General features: G+C 40.5%; 1 protein-coding gene across 22 annotated transcripts in view; it reads left to right on the top strand.

Annotated features, from left to right (window-relative positions):
* TTLL5 (tubulin tyrosine ligase like 5) overlaps positions 1-23,669 on the top strand; it is a 144,140-nt gene that overhangs the window by 29,257 nt on the left and 91,214 nt on the right. For 19 of the 22 annotated variants that reach the window (XR_010472873.1, XR_010472871.1, XR_010472872.1 and 16 more), the window contains 11 exons: positions 6,917-6,998; positions 8,506-8,567; positions 9,320-9,411; positions 11,876-11,917; positions 14,813-14,926; positions 15,309-15,400; positions 15,999-16,061; positions 16,987-17,025; positions 17,950-18,095; positions 19,084-19,375; positions 23,375-23,495. Coding sequence is in view for 19 of the 22 variants with exons in the window: in XM_065063875.1 (XP_064919947.1) it covers positions 6,917-6,998; positions 8,506-8,567; positions 9,320-9,411; positions 11,876-11,917; positions 14,813-14,926; positions 15,309-15,400; positions 15,999-16,061; positions 16,987-17,025; positions 17,950-18,095; positions 19,084-19,375; positions 23,375-23,495 (1,145 nt within the window). In the remaining 3 variants the exon portion in view is untranslated. The remainder of the gene's footprint in view (positions 1-6,916; positions 6,999-8,505; positions 8,568-9,319; positions 9,412-11,875; positions 11,918-14,812; positions 14,927-15,308; positions 15,401-15,998; positions 16,062-16,986; positions 17,026-17,949; positions 18,096-19,083; positions 19,376-23,374; positions 23,496-23,669) is intronic. The other 3 variants (XM_065063872.1, XM_065063877.1, XM_065063880.1) reach the window with 1 other exon arrangement.

The following is a 23,669-nucleotide window of genomic DNA, read 5'->3' as shown; positions in this document are numbered from 1 at the left end:
GCTGTCATCTTTGGATATTTGGGGGTGATGAGACAGTGAAGAATCAAGGAGGAGTGGTAGCTGATATTTTGTTTAGTTATCTGCCAAACTAGTTACGTCTCTGGCTTTAGCTTCTCCTGACTATGATGCCTTTATTCAAGCTGGAGAACCTTGACATACATGTGGGATTTATGAGTTAGGTAATAGATTTAGTGAAGTACCAGCTTATTAGGTACAGAAATGTCAACAACTGGACTGAAAAAAAATGCACACCAGAAAACTTACCTGCCTCTTTTTTCTTCTCCCTTTTCCTCACTCAGTTTTGTCTCTGAATTCCTCTGAGCTGTGTATGTGGAAACTTAGGTTCCTCATGTATTTTCTGCTGGGCCTGCCTGTGAGGTTATTCCACTTCCTGCTGCCTCCCCAGGGCTGGACTAACCACCCTCTCAGATGCTCCCCGACAAATAAACTGTTTTGTTCCATTTATTTCAGTGTAAACATGAATTAAGAGCTTCCCAGGAAAGAGAGCTTAAGTAGGAGCCATACTGCTTCCCTAGGGAGCCTGAGGCATTTCCAGAGCTCAGTACTTTCTGCCACCTTCCCCCACAATTAAGTAGTGGTCCTTGTCCGAAGGATCTGAGCTGCCCTGTTTGTACTGTATGGCTCATTCTTCATCCACATATCTTGTTCTGACACTCTTCAGTTGTGCCACTTTTAACCCTTTTGTATTATTAAAAAAGGCAGGTTTTCTAGCTGGAAATGTTCAGAATGGCTGTGTTCATAGCTGTTACCATGAGGGAGAAAACTGGGAATGACTGTTGCAAGGCAGCATGCAGAGGCTCCCAAGAGCCTTTATTTTCATTCTGGGCTTGAACAATGAAACTGCCTGTATGTCTTGAGAAAGACTGATCATTTGAGAAGTATCTTGGACTTCAGAAACCCATATCTGAGATTCAGATACAGAGGTAGGCCTGGTTTGGAAAACTTTTAGAAAATATTACTAAATGTGTATTCTACTCTAGCCTTTGTAATGCTATTCTAAAAAAATAGGACTCCATTACAGTGGCCACCTTCTTGCTAGAAATTAAATCACAAGTACATATTTATCTAGGTTAGGTTACCCACTTTTTTTCTCTAACAGTTTAGCACTGTTGTGGTCCTCCATTCATTTCCCAAGTAAATGTTGTTGTGTGTGTTTGGTTGGTTTGTTTGTTTGTTAAATGTAATATACTTGTTTTCTAGGTTTAAGGGAATAGGCTCCATTTATGGCTTCTCCATGTTCTAAAATAAGACTTGTGAGACAGTCTGTATGGTTTCAGCTACCCATGCTTGCCTAAAAAGTGAGAGCGGTAGGTCAGGATGATTCTTTTTCTAATATCAAAGCCAAGTGCTGATGACAATTTGCGGAAAGATTGTAGTGAGTTCTCATTTGGCCATGTCATGTGAGCTGTTTACTGCATTCTAGTAATCAGTTCTCAGAGGACTTGGGATGCTCAGTAGTTTTGTACCTCTGAAGTGCATCACAGAAAGTAGTGTAAGTACTATGTGATTTTGCTGCAGCCTTCTTCATGCATTGTTTTTAAAAATGCAAGTGCAAGCCTCTGTTTTGTTCTTGTAAAATTCCTCATGTAAAATTAAGCTGCCCCCCCCTCAGTGGGATGAGAGGGAGAACTGGAAAAAAGAAAAAGGTAGACGTCTTGGTTTTAAGATACAGAGTGTAACAGGACAGAAAGGAAAATCATAATAATAGAATATTATAAAATGAGTGATGCAAAATACAATTGCTCACCACCTGGTGATCAGTGCTCAGCCCTTCCCCTGGCCAGCTTCCCCCAAAATATATACTGAGTGTGGTGTCATATCCCTTTGTCCAGTTGGGGTCAGCTGTCCTGGCTGTGCCCCCTCCCAGCATCCTGTGCATCTGGCACCATGTGAGAAGCTGAAAAGTCCTTGACTACTTAGCAACAACTAAAACATCAGTGTGTTATCAGCATTATTCTGAATCCAAAATACAGTACCATACAAGCTTCTGGGAAGAAAATGAACTATCCCAGCCAAAACTAGGGCATAAAGCCAGCCTAATTTCCGCCAAGACTCCTGTTCTTTCATGTTAGCCTTGAAGATGGCCTTATTAGCTTTTCTGAATTCAGAGTAGAAGAATGATTCCGAGTCTGATTTTGGTATAGGTGATGAGCCCGATTCTGATCTTCACCAGAGAAAGCAGTGATTTATGTAGAAGAAGGGCAAGCAAGATGGTAAAAAGTCTTGAGAGCAACATTAATGAGGACTGGCTGAGGTCACTTGGTTTGTTCAGCTTGGAGAAGTGAAGACTGAGGGGTGACCTCATGGTAGTCTACAGCTTCCTCAAAGGAGACAGCAGAGGGGGAGAGAAGGTTCTTTACAGAGAGGGTGGTTGGTCACTAGAACAGATTTCTCAAGGAAGTGGTCACGGCACCAACCCTGTCAGAGTTCAAGGAGTATCTGGATGATGCTCTTGGTCTCATGATTTAGTTTTATTTAGTCATTAGAGGAGTATGGTGTTTGACTCGTTGATCCTTATGGCTCCCTTCCAACTCGAGGTATTCTATGATTCTCTGAAGTTCCACTTAACTTTGAGAAGAAACTTCTTCTCAGTGAGGGTGACAGAGCACTGGAACAGCCTGCCCAGGGAGGCTGTGGAGTCTCCTTCTCTGGAGACATTCAAAACCCGCCTGGACACCTTCCTGTGTAACCCCTTCTAGGTGTTCCTGCTCTGGCAGGGGGATTGGACTAGATGATGTTTCGATGTCCTTTCCAATCCCTAACATTCTGTGATTCTATGTAGGTGCCTGAAATTAGTCCAACTAAGTGTCCTTCAGGCTTCAGTAGAAGGAAAAAAGGTTGAGAAGTCACCCTATAAGTAATGAACTTTCTCTGGTTACCCATTGTGGAGAAAGTGCCTCTGAGTAACGTGATTACACATTTGGCCAAGCTACTGTAACAAACTCTGGCAGGTGCAGGCTGCATCTTGTGAAGCAGACAAGAATGTCAACATGTGCAATAATCATGCCCCCTCTTATTGGGTCCTTTCCTGCAATAACACTGAGAAATGAAGACTTTCTCTGTTAAAGTTATCTAAAAAAGGGAGTTAAGCTGTATTATTTAGAGTGCAAGGCAACTTACCCCGCAAGACTGCATCACCAATACTTTCCCCAAAGCCTTTGGTGTCCAGAGTAGAGGGTTCTATTCTGTTACTTGATATGACACAGTGTGGCCTTTTGCTTATCTAAGCCTAAACTGTTATGCTAGCTTGTTGTAGAATAACAGGAGTGATTTGAGACCTGACTGTGATAGCCTTGAAAATACAGATTTGTTCGGGTCCCCATAGCTGTTAAGATGTGCTTTACCAGAGTCAGAGCAGGTACTGTACGGTCACTAGAAAAGGTGATGGAGTTAATTTAGAAAATACTATGTAGTCTCTGAAGCCTCAGGTTTGGCAGTGTGTTCAGCAAAGCAGTACATCTATCACTATACTCTTAGAAGCTTTTCTCCCTTGCACTGTCTGGTTGCTGCTTTGGGTGAAATTGTAGCACAGTTAACTTTTCTAACTGAAGCTCCTTGATGTATGTTGTCTATAAGCATGGTCTGCAGGATACCTGTAGTTAAAGCACCGAGAAGGTAGGAAGGAAAAATACTAGAATTTCAGTGGCACAGGTGTAGTTGCTTGTATTAGGAACATCTGTAAATATGCTTCTGCTTAAAATGAGATGATTGTTTTTTTATTGTACAAGCAGATGAGTTAGGTATGCAACATTTTTTTCAGTGTATATGCGTCCTTCATAACCTCATTTTGCCTCCATTCAATTGCAGAACCTGTACTTTGCAGTAAAGCTGCTTCTTTTTCCCTAGTGAACAAGCTGAAAACAAAGACCAGAATTACAGCGACCCTCTAGGAATTGAGCTTATTCATTCTGTGCAAAATCATGAAAACATTGTTTGCGCTACTGGGCTATCACTTCTGGCTTAGTTTCTAGACTTGCAGAGAATAGCAAATACTTTAGGGATATTTTCTAAAAAGGGGTGCCAGTGAAGTCTTTGACAGGACTATAAGCCGAGTTTGGAATACATGGTAGTTTACCAGAACCAAAAAGCTTGAAACCATGTCTCTAGCCTTCCTCTTAGTCTTGAATAACGGCATTGGCAAAAAAAAATCTCTGGCAGAAGTGTTGCTGTTAGACTTTGGCCTGAAGCTGGCCCTTCTCTTGGGAGGATGGGAAGCTCTGTCAGCAATGACTTCTCTGTGGGGGCCGGACGGGAGAGCCAGGCTGTTCCTGCTGAGTCTTGGCAATGGCTGGTACCTCCTGATGTCATTCCAATCTCTTTAGCAAACAGCAAGGGTGAAACATGTTTCTGTGGATTGTGTAACAGTAGCAAGAGGAGGGAATCAAGGGAAGGCACTGTGGAAATTTGATATCTTAGTTTCTTCTATTCTTCCCTTAATAACAATAACGATGCAAGGTGGGTTGTCAGAAACCTACCATTGCCACAGCGTAAGGCATGTGTTCCAGTCATTCTCTTTTTCTTTGCTCTCTCTACAGAGGGAAATAACAATCTTGCTTATGTTGGTAATTGCAGAGGATCTACTTCTGACCTTGCTATGCTCGTGTGACTGTACATCTTTGTGCTGCCTATGTATTCATTTTTACAAATGATAGTGGGGTTTCATAGTAGAAAGGATACTTCTGTATGTAATTGAAGTAGTACATCTTCCAGATGTGGAAGAGGGCCAAGGAGATATTTCTAGGATAGCTGAAAAAGCAGGCAATTTATGTTCTGTTTGTGCCCTAGTATCATAGGCAGATTTGAGAACCCCTTTGTGCTAAGTCCTATGTGGGAACCTGTGAGGCTTGATTCTGTTGCCAGAACAAGGATATTACATATCTCCTGATCATGCCCCAAGGTAGCAGAAACATCACTCAAGGTGTTCTAGATATGACCTACAATACGTGAGACTTGGGGCATTATGCAGCAGTAGTGGAGTCTTCCTAGGATGCATTGCAGATCACATTAGATATGTGTCAACAATGGAATTGAGTCAACAGGGATATCCCAAAGAGTTTTCTGTCCTAATAGACAAGGGAAAGGAGAATAAAGCACCAGCTGCATGGTCAAGGCTAGCTAAGGTCAAGAGGTCACTCACATGTATTTGTAAAAGCAGGTGGAGTGGGTAACTGGGTGGGAAAGAGGGAGGTTTAAAGAGCAAGTGGTTCGGAAGGGAGGAATTGTGGGAGAGGAGGACAAAGTCAGAGGAGCCAAAATACTAGCAAAGGTCTTTTGAGGGGCAGAGGGAGAGAATGGCCAGCAGCAAGAGCAGCAGCAGCCAGTCAAAACAAAATGCTCTGCTTCCTGCCTGGGGCTGGGAGGTTGCAGACCAGCAGCTGCCACAGGCCCACTCACTGCTTCTCTGCCTTGGGCATCAGTGTCTGGCCACTGGAGTTTGCTGTACCGTTAAGAGCTGCAGGTCTTCACCAAACCTGAGATTTTATTTTGAAAGAATATATCAAAATTATCAGCAGTTTCTTTTGATGAGAAAGTGTTGTTAATGTTTACACTTATAATCCTCACCTCCTCCTCTTCTCTCTGCTGCAGCCTTTTCTGTCTGGGGAGCAAGAGAGCCAAATGTAGATTCAGCCTCATTTCTTTGGAGCGAACCAACTCCTTAACTCTCTGCTGTTTTGCTTCCCACTCAATGTCTGGCTACACAGTCTAGAAAAGCAAGCAGGCAATACTCACTCTGCTGCCATTGCCTTCCTTTCCAAGTCCCCCCCACAGCTCATTAGCTTCCTGTTCTAAGCTACTTGAGCTCTCGCACAGCTGTCTGCATAGGAAGAGCTTGTCAAGCAGTCCAGCTCTCTGGAGCCAGCGTCAGTGTCAGGCAGGCGACAAAAGGCCAAAGCCAGAACTCAAGGAAAGCAGCATGGCAAAGAAACTCTCCTGCTTTCACTCCAGACACTAGGGAACTGGTTAATTCCATGGAAATCCTTCTTCTCTGCCAATACCCTGTTCTGTGGTCTTTTGAAAAAAATGGACATAAGTTACTCTGATGATCATTAGCTGTACTTCTTGATGCTGGAAGAGGGAATTGCATTAATGCCAACTTCTGATTTGCAGTCTTCTTTGTGTAGCATCCTTCTTGCGACTCTTTCCAAATTAGAGAGAACGTATGTATAAAGTGAAACAATAAAATCAGCCTTGGAATGGGAAGCTGGCTTCAGTCTGACCTGTGTAGAGCAGAACACATCTAGCAGATGTAATACGTTATGAATGTTTGAGAAACTAAGGAAAAAATATTTCTGTAGTGGTTTGCTGCGAAGTGGGAAGCTGTCAATAAGATAGTTATGAGAGGTTGTCCATGTAGATGGAGCTGCTGAGGAGAAGACCCTTGTAGTCCCAGGGGGATCTTCTACAAAACCATACATGAATAATTGAAAAGAATATGATGCTTGAAAAAAACAAGATTTTCTGTAGCTGTCTGGAACAATTAATATAGGGATTAAACCATAAAAAGGAGAATGAAGTTCTGTTGTGTCCAGGATCCAATGGAAGAAGTAGATGGGACCTCCTGGGCTTGTGTCAGTTCTATGTGAAAACAAGTAATAGAGTTCTCCATGAACTGCAGTTTGTGGATAGCAAAGAATTAATTTTTCCACAGAATACTTTTCTAAGACTCACTTTCTGTTTCCCTCTTTCCCCAACACACAGAATATATTGAATCTTGATTCTGAGGAAGTGAGATTTCTCACTCTTGGAATGTTATTATTTGTTCAGCCCTAGAGATTTCACTGGATTTAAGATAAATTATATGGATAGGAACAACATGATAGAGAATAATGTTGGACCTTAGCTGAATATTTAAAGGTGCAGTAAGGTGAACTTACAGTGTTTGCTGTGTTTTCAGAGCTGTATGGTTTTGATGTCCTTATTGATGATACTCTGAAGCCCTGGCTGTTGGAAGTAAACCTATCCCCATCGTTGGCCTGGTAAGTGATTCCCAGTTTAATATGAGACTTGGACTGTTGCTGGAGATGGTTGTCCTTGAAATGTGTGGTCCTAGGAGAGCATGATTTCATGATGTCTGCAGAGTATTTGTTCCACGGCTAATTGACAGAGAGGATAGTCCTTTGCTTTTTCTTTTGCATAAACGAACTTATTGCAGCAGGCTTTGTAATAACACAGTTGGGATTCCATTTTCTTTTTTATTATTGCTCCTCCACAGTCCATCATCATTGCTAACACTTCAAAATCTCCCATTATAGATGAATTTTGGAGCTCTCCAAACTCTTGTGTGGGGTTTCAATACCCTTGGCTGAGTAGAAAGTTTAAGATTTTGGAGTCCAAGCATTTTGCTTGACTTGAGTACACAGATGTATGCTTGGGTTCAAACTTTTGGTCTAGTACTCTCTTTAGCTAAAATCTAAAGAGTGAGTGTTCTTTTGGCCCTTATGCTGACCCTTAGACTCTAATGAAACTTCAGGATTTATTTTTGTACATCTCCAGTTATGTGTGTTTTCTGGACTACTGTTTAACTTTACAGGAGCACAGATGACAATGCACTTTTGTAGTACTGTGAGTAATATTTCAGTTACGATGGTATAAATAAGCTTTAAGTTATATGTTCCTGGAATAACCACATCTGACCTTCCTCTTGATTTTCTTTTTTGCCTGCTTCTTTATCCTGCATAGAATTTTTGTTTTAATACACTGTCCATAACCCTAGGTTTTACAGTACCCGTTTTGTTTTCAGGTGCAACTAGAGCATTTCCACAACATTTAATTTCCTTGTTTGGTGGTTTGTGCTCATAATAATACACACTGAATTATCTGCATCCTTTACTACTTAAAACTCGAATATCTACATCTTTTGCTCTGCTTTGTTATGATTGGCATTTTCTTTGCCGAGTATCACTGTGCCGCAGAACGTGGCTGATTTCTCTGCTCCCAAGGAGCCTGTCTGATCTGAACTGTATTCATTGATGATTTATTTTTTTTTTTACCCACTGTATAAAATGATGGATGCTTCTTATCTGTCCCAACTGTTTGATCTCTTCATATCTATCACCTTCCCTAATCATTTGTTCCCATCCGTTAGAACTAACCCATCTGATTTTATGATTTTATGTGGAAGATGCATAGGTAACTGTGGTTTTGAATAATTCTATGACAGCAACCATTGTCTACTCCATGAAATGTAGCGTAGATCTATTCAGAGAAAATGTTTCTAGCCAAGCAGAGCTAAAACAAGACTGTGTGTTGCTGCATTAGAAGACTAAAGCTGTGAAAAAAGGTAAACTAACTGAATAATCTGTTGCTGTTTCATCTTTACTTATGCATGTGAAAAACACCTACTCTTCCCCCTTTGTTGATTATGTCTGTGTTAAGGACCAATACAAAGAAACTATATTGGAAGATATCTTGGATATTGAAGCATTCCTCTCATTTAATGCCAGAAAAATAATGCCTCTTGTCTTGTGTTGCATGTGGTGATAGTGATGCTCCTTTGGACCTGAAGATCAAAGCTAGCATGCTCTCAGATATGTTCACCCTTGTAGGTGAGTGTAACAAAAAGCTCCTTTAGTCTTTCACTCACTTAAAATCAATAAAAGGTAGATTTATGAGCTGCATGTTATTAGATGATTATAATAGAGGAGAACTCTGGTTAAGGAGACTGACCATATTTAGCACTGGGAAGTTATATGTGGGCAGCTCAGCTTCAGAATAGTCTGGCTGTTTGTGATGTGCAGGTGGTATTAAAAGTCCTTAGTTTGGTATTTGGAGATGCCACTCTTTAGCAGGTGACTTCTGCTTAGCCCTCAGAATCGGTATTCATGCGTTGTTTGTTTTTTTGTGGTTTTTTTTAGGTTGAATGTGTGGGTTCTAGTTAAGCTATGTTAGAAGTACAGTGACAATTGTGAAAGCTGCATGACTGTCTAGTGCCCAGCACCTTTTAGGCATCCTTAGTACATCTGGGTTCAGTTACTTGACACAACTTACCCCCAATACTAAAAGAGGCGAAATTGTCATTAGGTAGTCTTCTCAGCCGTTTAAGAAATGAAGCCTATCTCTGTGCTACTGTTCAGTAACCCATCTTATTTATTTAAGTACTTGGTTTTGAAGCAAGTTGCAGTTTTATTCAAAAAATGTAATGCAATGTACAGTTTGGATTAAACAAAGCAAGGCATAAAAAAGAAAAGCATCTTTTTTGGTCTTTGGACAGGGACAGCAAGGTAATGTATAGACTGAGATAATTAACAGGAATGCTAGGTCTGTCTTAAAGTTCTTATGTGGCTCCTGATGCCCATAGGCTTTGTGTGCCAGGATCCAGGCCAGCGATCAAGCCGAGCAATTTGTCATTCATCTGAATCTGTCAAGAGAAATCCGTACCAGAAGCTGCAGGTAAGTGACTTCTACAAGCCAAAGCTGAGGGGGATAGCAGGAAAGTTACTCTCATTTAGTTTGGCTCACAGGTGAGAGATCCAGTGAGTGAGTGAGGTTATCTGGATTTCTAGAATAACTACAGAAGAGACTCAGAGGATGTACCTGGGCTGTGGGCTGTTTAGTCACTTTTGATTTGTTGTGGGTAACAAGCTTCCAGAACCCTGGAGCTTTATGAATGTGTCTAAGACCTCCTTCCAGGTGGAAAGAGCATTTTGCTTTGGAAATTTAAGGCTTCTTTCCCATTCAGTCATGGAATCTCTCACTTCCTTTCCTGTGGATCCATGGATTGAGGCCTCACATGGCTTGCTGTGACTGTTCATTACTTTTTCTGCTGAGAGAGTGCTTTGTTAGCACTGTAGTGCTGAAGGGCAGTTGCTCTCTCTCTCTTTTTGACTGTGAGACGGTCCATAAATATCTGCTGATGTGGAGCACTCACAAAAGGCAGGAGGTCCCCTATGTCGCTTGGCATTTCAGCTGCATTTCTCCTCAGGCAAACAGTGTATCCTGCCACTCGGCAGCTGGTGCACGTGCACCTGTGAGGGACATGCAGCATGGCCGTGTAGCTCAAGTTCAAGTAGGAAATGAAAAGTCATTTTTGTTTTGTGACAGAGTACCAGTACACTGTTCATTTTGGTACAGGGAAGACTCACAGAAATTACAACATTTTGCATCTTGTAAAACTGGGGAATCTTGTGTCACTGGGAGAGTGGTGAATAGCTGTTAAGGTGACATTTGAGTATCTACACAATGCATGGCTGAGTCCAAAGCTTCTGAGGCAAATTTAATAGATAGGATTTCATACAGATCCCTCTGACCATAAAGGTGCTATTTGTGGCAGACAAAATATATGTCAGATAAATTAGGAGCCATTCCAGAAGAAGTAATGTTCTCTTGTAAAGTAATGCAATCGGATCCTGATGATTTGATGTCCTTTATCTGAAAAAAAATGTGCAAGACAGTTGCAGAAAATGGACCTGTGGAGAAGCATTGAATTTTAAAGAGGCTTTAAATTTATAGATTTATTATGCTTAAAAAAACACAAATAGGTGTAAGGACAGAGCAGTGGTTATGAGGTGGGATTACATTATCTTTCCAGTGATATAGTTTTATAGCATGTTTTTCTTAAGTACCTAAATGGAAATCCCATAGCTGAATAGGTGTATAGAGATTTCCATGGTTCAGGAATGTTTTGGCCTGTTCTTTGCTGAATGCATTTTATCTCAGATTGTTGGATTTCTGATACTTCGGTTCCCATTCACAGTTGCAAAGGGTACTTTGAACTGCTCTTGTTTTTCTTAACTCCTTCATGATGTCTTAAGTTTTGATCGTTTGCATAAGTCATCTTTAATGATTGTAAAAGTTGTTTCTTGGGAAACAAATGCTGATACTAGCGTTCTTGTTGATGAGACAGTGACTCTGTTTTCTGAGTTTCACCGGACTGGACTGCAAGTTCCTTGTGCCATTTCTTTCGTTTGACTCTCTGAGCATTTTTCCCTCTAGGGAAATGAACAATTCAGCTCCTTCCTTTGTAATGTATTGTTGATTTGGGTTGGAGCTCTTTCAAATAATTGTAGGCAATAAAGGGACCTCAACCTAATTTTTATAGACCAACTGTAGAGAACTTGGCAGTAGTAGGGCTAAAAATTATAAATAGGTCTCCTGAGAATCCTTTCTTACATCATTTGCCCTCTTTGGCATTGGAGAGGAGGGAGACAGCCTGAATATCAACCAAGGCATGAAAAATCTGAGCTCCTATGATAATAGTTTTCTTTTGAACCTACCCCAGTCATTGAACTGGTCTTGCTTGTAGATCAGATGCCAGATAAATAATCCGGGGTACTTTTTGACATTCTGCTGATGTTTCTATACTTGTTTTGGAATGTTAAATACCATCTTGTTTCTCTACAAGAACTGGAATTTTGTTGAGATACTTAAATGAAATGGCTTCTGGAATGTCAAGATATTTAGTTCTTTCTTTTTTTATAGTATACCCTCTGTTGTGTGAACAATTTTACTTGACAGCATCTGCTTCTCCTTAATACATAGCTATTAAATATTTCCCTCTAGGTAGCTCTTATCTTACAAAAATATCAGTTCTGGTCATGAGAGTTGAGTTCATTCGTCCATTCTGCAGAGCTCTTTTCTGTGTGCTTTTGAAAACTATGTGTATGTCCAGATGCGTTCTGCCCAGTTGAGCACATCTGAGGTTAGGATCAGTGCTGCATTTGGAATGGGAACAGGATGCATTTGTGGAGGATGTGAGGAAGATCTGAACTGAGATGATGGAAGCAGTTAGCTGTATCTCTGGACTTCAGTTATACCTTTTTGCTTTGGGGTACTCGCCACTCCTCTGCAACTTGGGCAGGGATGATGCTGTCTTGGAGAACACAAGGTTTTTATTTTCTTTTTGCATCTCTTGCAGCGTCCTGGGTCTCTGCAGTTACAAACAGCAAACACCAGATCGGTAAGTACCCTTCAGCTCCCTTCACCAATACAAGGGATGCAATTTCAAATGCTACCTTGTGCAATACTTTTGGCAGAATTGGTTCCAAAATATATTTTGCAGCTAAGTAGGCTGGTGGCAGGGGGAAGTCAACAAGGAAAGAGGAGGTGGGTAGGTACTGGCACATGTTTCCATGTGGCAAGAGCAAAGGTTGGAAAAACCATATCAGTTCTGACAACTTAAAAACAGATTAAGTGAGGTGTGGTGAGAGTCAAGGTCAGTTGGGTCAAATCCCTCAAAGATTAAGCCTACAAGTATTTCTGAACTGCATTTTGAAGAAATTGCATATAGATGTTTAAAGATAAAGCTGTCATTCTGGTCATCAAATGATGAAGACAGTGGCAGCACAGTGTTCTGGATTTTGTAGGTCATTGAAAAGGAAAGTGCAAAACAAAGGAAGAGCTGGTGCAAACAGCAGCAAATAGGAATGTCACACCAGAAGGGAGGAAGAGGAATTTTTGTCTTGTGTACTACAGGGGATGGAATAAGTCTGAATGAAAAGAATAGCACAGGTGAATCTGTGTGAAAAAAATCAAGTGGCTCTGTAAGAGAAGTAATTATTTTCTGTGCAACAGTCATCTCAAGGAATCTGCAAAAATCTGAGAGTAAACTGGGTCAAAATAGATACAGAGATAAGAAGGATTTCTTAAAGATAACAGAAAAATGTAGAACTATTGTTATCATAAGTCAGAGTGATCCACCTTTCTAAATGTCGTATTTGGCATTCTTCTTGTGAGCCATATGGACAAATCAATGTTAGTTTACAATTCTAAGCACCTGGCTCTGTGGGAACACCATGGGCATTATTTTGCTGCTGGGCTTCTTGGATGAATGTAATAGCGATGACTCTCATTTTCTCAGCAGGAAGGAAGGGTAGGACAGATGGAATCATCTTGAGAACCTAATTCATTCTATGTGCCGCCGTTTATGTTGTTCTGTGTGAGTTTAGCTGGGGCTAAGAGAAAAGACTCATTGAATAATGAGGTTTCATAGAGAATAGGAAGGACCTTTGTGCCAACTGCTGTCAGTGCTTAATATAATCAGAATCATGATGTGGGAACCAGAGATGCTTGCAGAATTTGGAGATAAAACAAAGCGGTTGGATTTATCTATACTTTTAAAGATAAGCTGGGTCAAAGAGGAAACAATATCTTAATGGAGCTGGAAACATTTCTGTGCTACAGCCAGGGAGAATTCTGCAGTGAAACACTGAAAAAAAGTGTTTGTGCAAAGAAGTTCAGTGAAGTTAAGAGTTTTTCTCAAGCATGTTGACAACAGTGTAGTTTGTTCTCAGGAGGCAGAGCTGCCAATACGTAGGCATATATTTTCTATTTGTAATCAATGAAATAATCCCCATTGTGCTGTGATAATGGAGATGATTATTTCCTTCTGATAGGATCCAGCTGATAGGATGAAAATTTCTGTAATATTCTCTTTGAGGAGCTGTTCTCACATGATGATTGTTATGACAGTGTCAGGAAATGGTTTTTAAGAGGTGGTTACCTAGCAGGAGATTTTAGAGGAAGTGATGAAGCAAAGTTGTTGAGCTGTGCTTTTGAAATGGCAGAAAGCTTAGGAAGAAAGACTAAAAGCCTTTCAACTTAATGCCTTCCACAGCATCAAGCAAGCTTGTTTGACTACTGTTGTTTTTATTTCCTCTTCAAATGCTTGTCTCCTACCTTCTCATCCAGATTGCCTCATTTTATCTTGTTTTACTTAATGAGTTTTCATTAGGCTTAACAAAATGTTTCAGCTGGCACCTGCTATTTCTGTTTTCTCATTGGATCTTTCTGTGCCAGTCACTGCAGTGTAACCCATTGTAGTGCAGTGCCTGTTGCTTTTGCATTTGCTTCATCTGCAGATTCTGAATAGCTGCTTGCAATTTCTAATGAAACAGAGAGAATGGAAGTAAACTCCAGCAGTCTTTACGAATTAAGATACAACCTGGTCTTGCCATGAGTTTTACTTATCTAAGCAGTCCAGGATATTCCCCTGGGCTTATCCAGCTGACAGTTTCTGTTATATTTTTCTTCCTAGATTAAAAAGGCTCTCTGTGCATTCTCTGTTCAGTATAGCGTTAAAAGAAAATTTGAATTTTGTATAAAGGCATGAGGCCTTCTAGACTCTTAACACTATTTTTACAGAGATAATTTTTCTGAACTGGGTCTAAGACCAGCTAAAATGTACTTGAGAACATGAGACTATCTGAAAATTATTTATTTTCTTATTTTTAGAATTTGCATATGTATGCAAATTTGCATGATGTATCTACATACATGTACAAGAGCTGTCTAAGCATGAGAAGCAAGTTGAGTTCCAGCAGTATAGTAACAAAAGAGTAAGAGTTGGTGAACTGAATTTTTCACTTTTTCCCTGCAACTTTACCTCCTTGGTGAATTACAGTTCTGTTCCAGTGTAGCAACACAACTGGAAGAGAGAATCATGGTTCTGGTAGCACTGGGGTGTGGATCCAATTGTATTTGGGACCTATGAGTGTGAATGCTGGCTCTAGTGCTGCTTAGGTGAGGATTTTTCTATATGAAATTCTGCCTTTGGTGCTTTTGGGTATGTGTCATGTTTTTCCGGAAAGGACCAGGGGTGTAAATACTGGCACCAGTGCCTGAATTGTGAGTCTTGCTGTGCTAAAACCTAGGAATGTGAATACTCACACTTGGTGCCCTCTGTGGTGTGAACTCTTCAGCAGCTGCAGTGTGGAATTGTGAATTCTGGCTGTAGTACTCTGGAGTGTAGATTCTGCTGGGAATGGGGTCCTGGAATTTGAATGTAACTTTTTTTTTCTTTAAAGTAAGTTGAGAGAGGAAAAAAGAAAAATCTGGGTTCACACTGTCTCTACAGCGTACCCGTCCTCTGTCTGCCAGTGATGCTGAAATTAAAAACCCGATGCCCTCAGGCAGGGAAAAAGCAGCAGGAAAGCAAGGGAGCTCTGTGCTAGGTCTCTCCATGGAGGAGGTAAGTAGGTTATTAAATATCTTTTATTTACCTTGGCTTTCGTGCAATATGTGGGGTTATTTGCTCAGCAAAGAGCACGTGTGTGCATATGAAAAACATGACAGAAGTAGTATAATTTTTGAAATGGAACTGCTGAATTTTGCTGCTGGTACTGCCCTTGCCCTCAGTCATGCCAGGTATGCATATGTGCTCCAAGCAGTGATAGACTCCTTCAGAATTTAAACGCAAGATAAAATTGCTTGGGATATCATATGTACTCAGCCCGCTTCCAGGACTGCAGTAATCGTGGTGTCCTCTGAAACCCAGAGATTTTTCTAGGGTTTGTTTTTCATTGTATCTATTTTGCTGGCTATATTTCTTTTTTTCCTCTTTTTATTCCAAGGTTAAAGTTCTTCGTCGAGTGCGAGAGGAGAATGAACGGAGAGGAGGCTTCATCCGAATATTCCCTACCCCATTAACATGGGACCTTTATGGGTGAGGAAAAGATCCAATAGGATGGCTCAGTGTTGCACTGATGCTCTGTGTTGAGGGCTATTCTGTGTTAAGTATACGTAGATCAACCAGTTTAGCAATCAGAAAGATACATATTGAGGGTTTTGGTAGAGTTCACTTTAGTGCCGAGGATGTTCTTTTCTCATCCCTGGTTTTAACTGCTTCTTTGCCTAGCTGTACCTCATGGAAGGCTATCAAGCATTGTCTCTGGTGCTTTTCTGCCAGTATAAAAATGTCTTCAGATAGTCCATTGCTGCTATCTGCTTTTATATCCTAGAGCTACGTGTACTGTGTATGCTGTCATTAGGCCATAAACACAATATAGAACTCATCCTGTGAGTGATACTATATTATGCTTTTCTATTTTTATTTTTTTTTTTTCCAGTCTGTAATGTTTCTTTGTGTCTCTTGCCTCACCAGGAACTTCAGCTGAGAAGTGATAGCTCTCCTCCTTTCTTCTTTTCTGTTATGGTACAGCATATTGTCTCAATCCACTTCTGGGATGTTTTTTATAGAATATTTATTTCTGCACTATGCTGTGTTTCATTGTGTTGATACATCCTGTATTTTGTTTTTCTAGATCCTTTTTAGAGCACAGGACATCAATGAACTACATGCTGGCTACACGCCTGTTTCAGGACAGGTAGAAAGCTTTTCTGTTTGGGAGGGAGGCAAAGGGCAGGAAGAGCATGAGAAGGATTGATTCCTCCCTTATCCAATGTTACAAACACCAGTCTTTGATTTACAGGGGTGGCAACAGTTGTGTCTCTTCTCTAGTGTGTCAGTGATTGTGGAGGTTTCTCAGATTTTTACATGTTGCCTTTCTGAATCCAAGGGCAAAAAGAACAATACACAAAAGGCATGGGAATTGTTAGAGGAAAAAGATGAGTATAGACATGAAAAACCTTCAAGCACCAGGGTTCTCTGTGAAGGGATTATAGATGGTCCTTGCTTACCTTTTATTTCAGATTTTAAATCACATTAGAGCTTGTCCTCATGCAAAGTAAACACTGATATTTACTCCAGAGGTTTAGTATCCCTGTCTCTTGGCCTGTGCAATCATGATTTGATGCCTCTTTTTCTTGGTTGTGCTTGTGTGCAAGTCAGTTTGTAATACTAGCTGAACTTGTATTGAGAGCTGTGTGCAGTGTCTTTCACTATGTGTTTAACACCCTCCCTTCTCAACTGTTTTTCTTATCCAAATGTAAGTTTCACCATAAAGTAACTACAGAGTAAGGATAAGGTTGATGACTGAGGTGACAGAAGCTCTTCCTACATCAGCACTGTACGATATTTTTTTTTCTGCAGTGTACTTTGATGGGTGTGTCTAGAGGGTAGCTCCAAATGCCGCTCCAATTTAAGCCAGACAGATGGGAGCATCAGTTGTAGAACAGCTGCTCAGATTTCCTCTTTTGAAGCCTTTTTTTTCTTCTCTCCTTTAAGACAAAACTCACAAGGAATTTTGTAAATTTGACCTTTTCATTGTACATGTGAAAGACTTCAGAGGCTTTTTAATCCAATCAGTGATTCAGAATGGAAGGTAATTTTTGCCATTTTTCCCTTTTTAGGGGCAAGATGAAAAGAGACTTCATCACTGAGAAATCCCGGTAAATGGCTTGTTTTGGTAGGATTTATTCTAAATTTAGATTTCCACAGCTTCATCTTCCAAGTCCTGGGCCAACACCTTTTCTAGCCAAAATCCATCAAACTAATTTTAGAAAAAATACAGTAAGCAAAGAGTATCGTGGCCTGTGGAGGGCTTAAGTTTTGTTGGATTGGACTTTAAAATTGCTTCTATTTGGCTTCCTTTTTTGTCATTCCTACCATATTGATAAACCTCGTCTCACTGAGCTATCTCAAAAGATCCTGTAGTGCATGAGGGTTTTGGACTTCGTATGCCCATATATTCATTTTGCTAGATCTAAAAGATAAATGGAGCAACAGGAGTTTTCTGTGCATGTTCCCACTTATATCATCAAGAGTACTTTGCCTGATCTATGTGCACTGGCAAGAAAGTTGTTCTGTTTGTCTCCCTAAGGAATCTGACAGGGTTCCTTTTCCCTTGGTTCACGCAGAACTTGTAAAAAGGTTGTCATTTTTCACTTAAGTTATGTTGAATTTCTTATCTCTGACTGAACAATAAAGAACAAGCTGTCTACATAAAATATTCAGAAGACTGGATCAGGTCCATGTGCTCTCTTCCCACTCAACTCTATTGTTTTGAACTCTTGCAGTTCAGTTTTCCCTGTTAATTGTGCCTTGAGCTGCTGCATGATGGACAGATGCTGCTCGGTCATGGCATGATAAGTGCATTTTGGGGCTTTGAGATATGATGTTCTGTAAAGTACTTGCAAGACTCCTTTCCAACTTTTGTGGGGCTTTTCATAGACTAAAGTTAGACTGATCGTAAATATTTCTTCCCTGTGTCAGAAAGAGTGTTTATTGAAGGCATTGAATCTACTAAGTCTCTTGTATGATCAGGAGAGAAGCATAAAGAGAGACTGAGGATATCTCTGTATTGTGTTTCCCAGAGCAGGCCTTAATGAAAGGCTGGAGATGAGACCAGAAGCTGTAGATTCTCATGTTCTCTTTTACGAGAGAAAACTTGTTTCGCTGGAGTTACGGAAGCGCCGTCGATGTCATGGCAAGGCCAGAGCAGCACGGACAAGATCATCGGGTATGCATGGCTAGGGTCTTAGATGAGCAGCTAGTCACAAAAAAGTGAGCAAGGACTCTTTAATTTGAAATGTGTGTGAAAGGGGTTGTTCTGGCTTTTGTAGTCCCTAAAGGGATTCACCGGTTGAAGTTAATAGTTTTAATTTCAAGTGTTAATAGTTTTTACTTAATTTCCCTTCTGAGCTTCCTGCCTTCTTAGTGTCTAGAATTTCATTCTTATCATTCCACATCCCCATGTGTATGACTAAAGGTGATCAATATTTTCTTGAAGATGAGCTAGTGGTTGCATTTTGGGTACAAGAATTCAATGGTATTTGTGCCTTTATAGTCTTCCAGCTTTACAGAGAAAGATGAAAACGTGACCTTCCAGAATGGTTCTCGTACATAGCAGTGTGGAAAGAGAAATCCTTCTTATCCAAGCTGATGTGGGAAAAACTTAAAAGGGTACAGAGGTGAATGATCCTCACAAGTGGCTGCTCCTGAAGTCATTATCTAAACTTTTTCTAGTAGCTGTATGATACTGCTTACAATGGGAGATATTGTACGTTATAAAATGGTTTTTGGTGCTATGTTAAGATATATGATCTGTATTGGCAAATATGGTAATTTACATTTCATATATTTTTTCTGACACACAAAAATACAAAAAATGAGTATATATGTCAAATATGAGTGTATATATGTCAATATATATGTAAGAATTAGGATAAAATATAGGAGAATGCCTTTTTTCCCATTTGTGAACTTAAAATAAGGATCTTGTTCTGTCTTCTCTGATATTGGGGGAAAATGGGCTTCTCAACTCTTTGATACACAAGCAGAAAGAATAATAAAGAGCAGCAGTACTTAAGATGCTATTCTAAAATGGTGGTGTTCTATCCTTCTAGCAGAAAGGAGTTTAGAAATTAACCAACAGGTATCAATAGCAGGACAGTTTTTCCCCACTTCTTTTTTTGTAACCAGCATAGGTGATTTCTGTTCTCCTGCAGGGACGTCAGAACCAACAAAGCTGTCTGTCAAGTCAGGCACAGAAGACGAGGAGGAAGAGGGGGTGGATGAAGATAAAGATGAAGAGCTAGATAGAAACATTGGCACTCCTTCGGATGCCCAGGTGAAAAGCAAGCCAGAGCTCTCTGACTTGGTGAATACTACCTGTAAGGAAAAGTTGCCAAAAAAACTTGACAAGAAAACTGGAGATGGAGGAGAACCGTTTCTTCAAAAAGTAGACTCAGAATCTCCGTTTAACTTGCTGCACATTCTTCAAGAGCATGGAAACCTGAGGTGAGAGATTTCTACATGTTGCATTGAGTTTTGACCAGCATCTAATATTGGTTAAAATGTGGAGGATGTACACTTAGTGCCGCATTGTGAATGAGTATGAGGAAATAAGAGGACCCTAGAGAAACGGGCCTAGATTTTTGTCTGATTGTGTCTGCCTTAACAACTGGTTGGCACAGAAGGGAGATTATTGCACAGACTGACGGTTTACCTGAATGCCCAACCTGTTGTATCAGTACAAAGCATAAGCCATGGTTTCAGTTGCTCTTCTTTAATCTGGTGATATAAGCTATTCTTTGGTCTACTCAGGCTTCTGAAATGCCTTTCTATCTGAATGCAGGATGCCTGCTATTGAATTCTAAAATTCATCTTTTCATTCTTCGCATTTTCAGATAGGTGGGTATAAATATATGTTAAACTATCCAAGAAAAGTTAGTAGGAATACCTCAGTGCTGCTTCTTCATAAAATTAGTTTTTTAATTTTTGTACTTTTATTTTTGGTGTTAGAATTTTGACCTCTACTAGTGATCTCTGCTCGAGATCATCACCTCCTGAGCAAGACAAGAGGTCATTTGAGAATGACAAGTTACTGAAACATCTCATTGACTGCTGTTGAGTATGACAGTGTGGAGCAGAGTATGTTCTGATGCAAGCTCTGTTGCTTGAAAAAAAAGAGAGGTACCGGAGGAGACTGTATAAAATAACACCAACCAGGGTCCTACTAGGTGTTTAGAAGCTTGATCCTCCCCTTAAATGTGCATAGTAAAACTGTCTGTTTGCAGATGGACGGACAGGAAGGGCAAAAAGGAAGTGTGACCATATATATTTGTGTAGTAGGTTCTTACATCTTCTAGAAAATGAGCATTATGCTTTCTGTGAAAAATGTCCAAAGGTAGAGAAAATAATTACTTGTTGCTTTCTTAGTTTAGTTTCTGAGAGGGTTTATGAATTCTCGAATGGATTTGGAGATTGTGCTAATGTCTTCTTGTGGGAAGGACATTTGCTGTTATGACAGGAAAATACTGAAACCTGTTTTGAGGATGAACATAGCAATGCTGTCATCTACTTATATACAGAACTAACTCCTTCCAAGAACGTAAGCTCTGTCTGGTGTTCCTGGCAGAACCTTACTCAGCACCCAGTAGCATTGGGATTCCCCACAGAAGTGTGTAAGGGTTGTGGTGACCTCATGCTGCAGGATTGTGCTGGGCTTGGCCCCATCTGATCTGTTGTTGATGAAAGCTTTGCTAGTGGGGTCAACAGGCAGAAGAGCTGAAGTAATGAAATTTTCATCCAAAAGAAAGCAGACTTGTTACAGTCACTTTTTGTAAGTGGCAGGACTTTTCTCTCTCTCCTTTTGTCGGCCTGGTGAGGCAATTCTCTGCCTTCCACACATTGGGTGTTGCTGGTGAAGAGATGACAGTTGAATGAAACATGTTGCCCCAACTGTACCATTTTCAGGGAAGTAAAAAAGGGAGTTACTTGTTCCTGCATTTAAGGCCTCAGGTTTCAATATTCCGCACACCGGAGCAGAGGCAGTGTTATACAAGGACCTTCTTCAGTTTACCTTTTTTTAATCACAGAAGTACCAAGTGCAGGTAAATAATTGTATTGCTGTGCTGATATATTGATAATGGAGGGTCCTTAGTTCCTAACAGCACAAACCTTGAACTCCTGTTCATGAGATGTTTGAGTTACAGCTAAAAAAAAACCCTGCAGCCCTAGAGAGCCCTCAGGGGAAAGCCTTTTCTGACAGATGGTGGCCTGATGTAGTATTTCTTAGTCAGGATTCAGTGTTATCGTGATGTTCCACAGATATGGGAAGAGAAGGTAGGTGTGGTGACTAGCAGCATCCAGAGCTCAGAGGTGTTCCAAGGCCTGCTGTGCATTCTGGAGTTCACTGGAAGACAGGAATTGTAATCAGGTGTTTTTGTCATGTTTCAGTCACTGCAGCATTGGTACAGCTATCCACGGAGGATGTTAGTTCAACACTCCTGTGAACTCAGCATTTGCTTAGCCCCTCTTTGCCTGTCATGGCCTTTCAGAAGCATCAAAAGCTAATGATTAAGCAGATGCATGGATACTTTCAGTGTATTTTATTTAAATATAAATTTAAATTCGTATCTAAATTGACGCATTGATCTCCGAGTGCTACCATGTACACTGTAAGAGTGTTCATGAAATCTACGGACATATAAAATTGGAAGACTAAATTTCTGGACTGACTTTTTAATAAGTTTTCAGGGACTCATGTACATGGAGGCTGGTTTTAATAATCAATTCAAGAATGACACAAAATGTAGAAATGTACTAATGAAATTTGCTGATGGAAAAGACCTGAGAGTTATTGAAATTAGAAAATAGTAGTATAGTAAACATGGGAAGAGCTGGATGACCTTGAGGATAGGAATAATATAACTAGGGTGAAATTCAGTAGCACAAAGTACATTCTTTTAAGAACTAATCCTTTACAGCAGAAATTCTATTAGCTAGGTGTTCATCAACTGGAAATTAATTATAAGGAAAAATATCTTGCATGCTTGTTGATCACAGGAGGTTTGTGAAGCTCTAGCTCATGCATGCATGAAAATGCCAAATGTGGTCTAGCGTTTATCACATGAGATACTTTTGGGATGTCATTGCATTATTGTATACAGTTGCTATCACTTCTGTTCGTGGAAGCTAAATTGTGACTGCAGCAGGTGGAGATGAGCTGCTAGTGTCATCCTGTCACCAGTACGGTTGCTTTGTTAGAAGACACTGGAAGATGTAGATAGTTCACCCTAGTAGAATTACAACTATGAAAGGATGTAATTGCTGTTAATAAATGAATTGAAGGTAAGAGACCCATCAAGAATGAAATTACTTAAGATACAGGATGATGTTGGGAAAAGAAAAAGCAAATATAAACTGCTCATGAGTCAAGCTAGGCTGGGTAGTAAAAGAATTCTTCTAGTTATTAGAACAGTAAGTTCTGGAATAACATTCCAGGAGAGTAATGGGTTGAAAACTCTAGTTTGTTTTAAGGTGAAACTTGATAGTTTTATAGAAAAGATTAGGACAATGCCTGTGGTGGAAGGGGAATCTGTCACTGACACTAAAGCCCATCTGCTTCTACATCCTTATGAAAGGGAGAAATCATGCTTGGTAATTCAAGGGACAGCTTGTAGCAACTATGGGGAAAAATTAAGAGGAATAGTGGAGACTGGGAGAGCAGAATGTTGGAGGAAAAGGTTTAGGCCAAGATTGCAATGAACAGAATTAGGCAAAGCTTTCAGCAATTTCACTCACAGCAGATGCACATGCTAAAGTGACTACTGTTGTGAGGGAATAAGAGGCAATATGTCCCTCCCAGTCCAATCCCAGTCTTCTCCTCAGTTCATGCTCACAGCTTCCCAACATATTCAGCCAGTTGCACAGCAGATTTTGCTGATGTTCTTTCATTCTTAAGTGCTGCCTTGCTTAATGAAATTTGGCGTGTCCTCAGGCCAGCAGAGGAAGAGCTTACTTTCATAGATAAAATTATTTCATTTCCAATGGGAATTGCAGGGCCTTTGTTATAACTCTGGCGCTAGTACCAAGCCCTTTATTTATTTTATGGTCTGTTGTTGTGGTGTTCAAAATGCTTGTGAAGACAGAGGCCCAAGAGAGCCTAGAATTTGGTTTAAAAATACACAGTTTTGCTGATGTTCATATTATTGTCTTTTGGAGGAGAGGAGCTAAGGCTGTGCAAAGGCACGAAGAGCATTCCATTTTTAGAGATGATCTTAGAGAACATCTGCTGCCTTTTGTATCTTCTGCAAGATGTACACCATCTTGGCAAATTGAAGGTCTCCTTGAAAATACTAGTGGAGTGAAGGGGTCCTCCTTCCCTTGGGCTTCAACACTTGTGCATCTAGGAGGTCCTTGCTGGCTGTACTTTTGTCCGTAAGCTGTGCCTGGCTGCTGTAACTCTTCCCATTGCTATTCTGAAGAAAGCTGACCGATTCTTTTGGTCCACAGCAAAGTGCAAGCTCGCAGGGCTTTCTCTGCCTATCTACAGCATGTTCAGTCACGACTGATGAAGGAGGCTGGTGACCAGATCCAGAATCCTGCCTGGGCTGCCAAAGAGGATGAGCAAATGGTAAGAAGCTTTATGCTGGCCAGACTGAGAAGCCATGCTGACATCCACCTTGGTAATTTTGAGGTCAGTTCCCATCCTTGGAAGAACTGAAGTCCAGCTGAGATTATAGTTGTCTATCGTTGGTTGGACTTGATGATCTTAAGGGTCTCTTCCAACAAAAATGATTCCGTGATC

Source organism: Columba livia, chromosome 5 (assembly GCF_036013475.1).
Source record: "Columba livia isolate bColLiv1 breed racing homer chromosome 5, bColLiv1.pat.W.v2, whole genome shotgun sequence".
Taxonomy (NCBI): Eukaryota; Metazoa; Chordata; class Aves; order Columbiformes; family Columbidae; genus Columba; species Columba livia.
The sequence above is the reverse complement of the archived record's forward strand: the minus strand, read 5'-3'. Positions and strand labels throughout refer to the sequence as shown.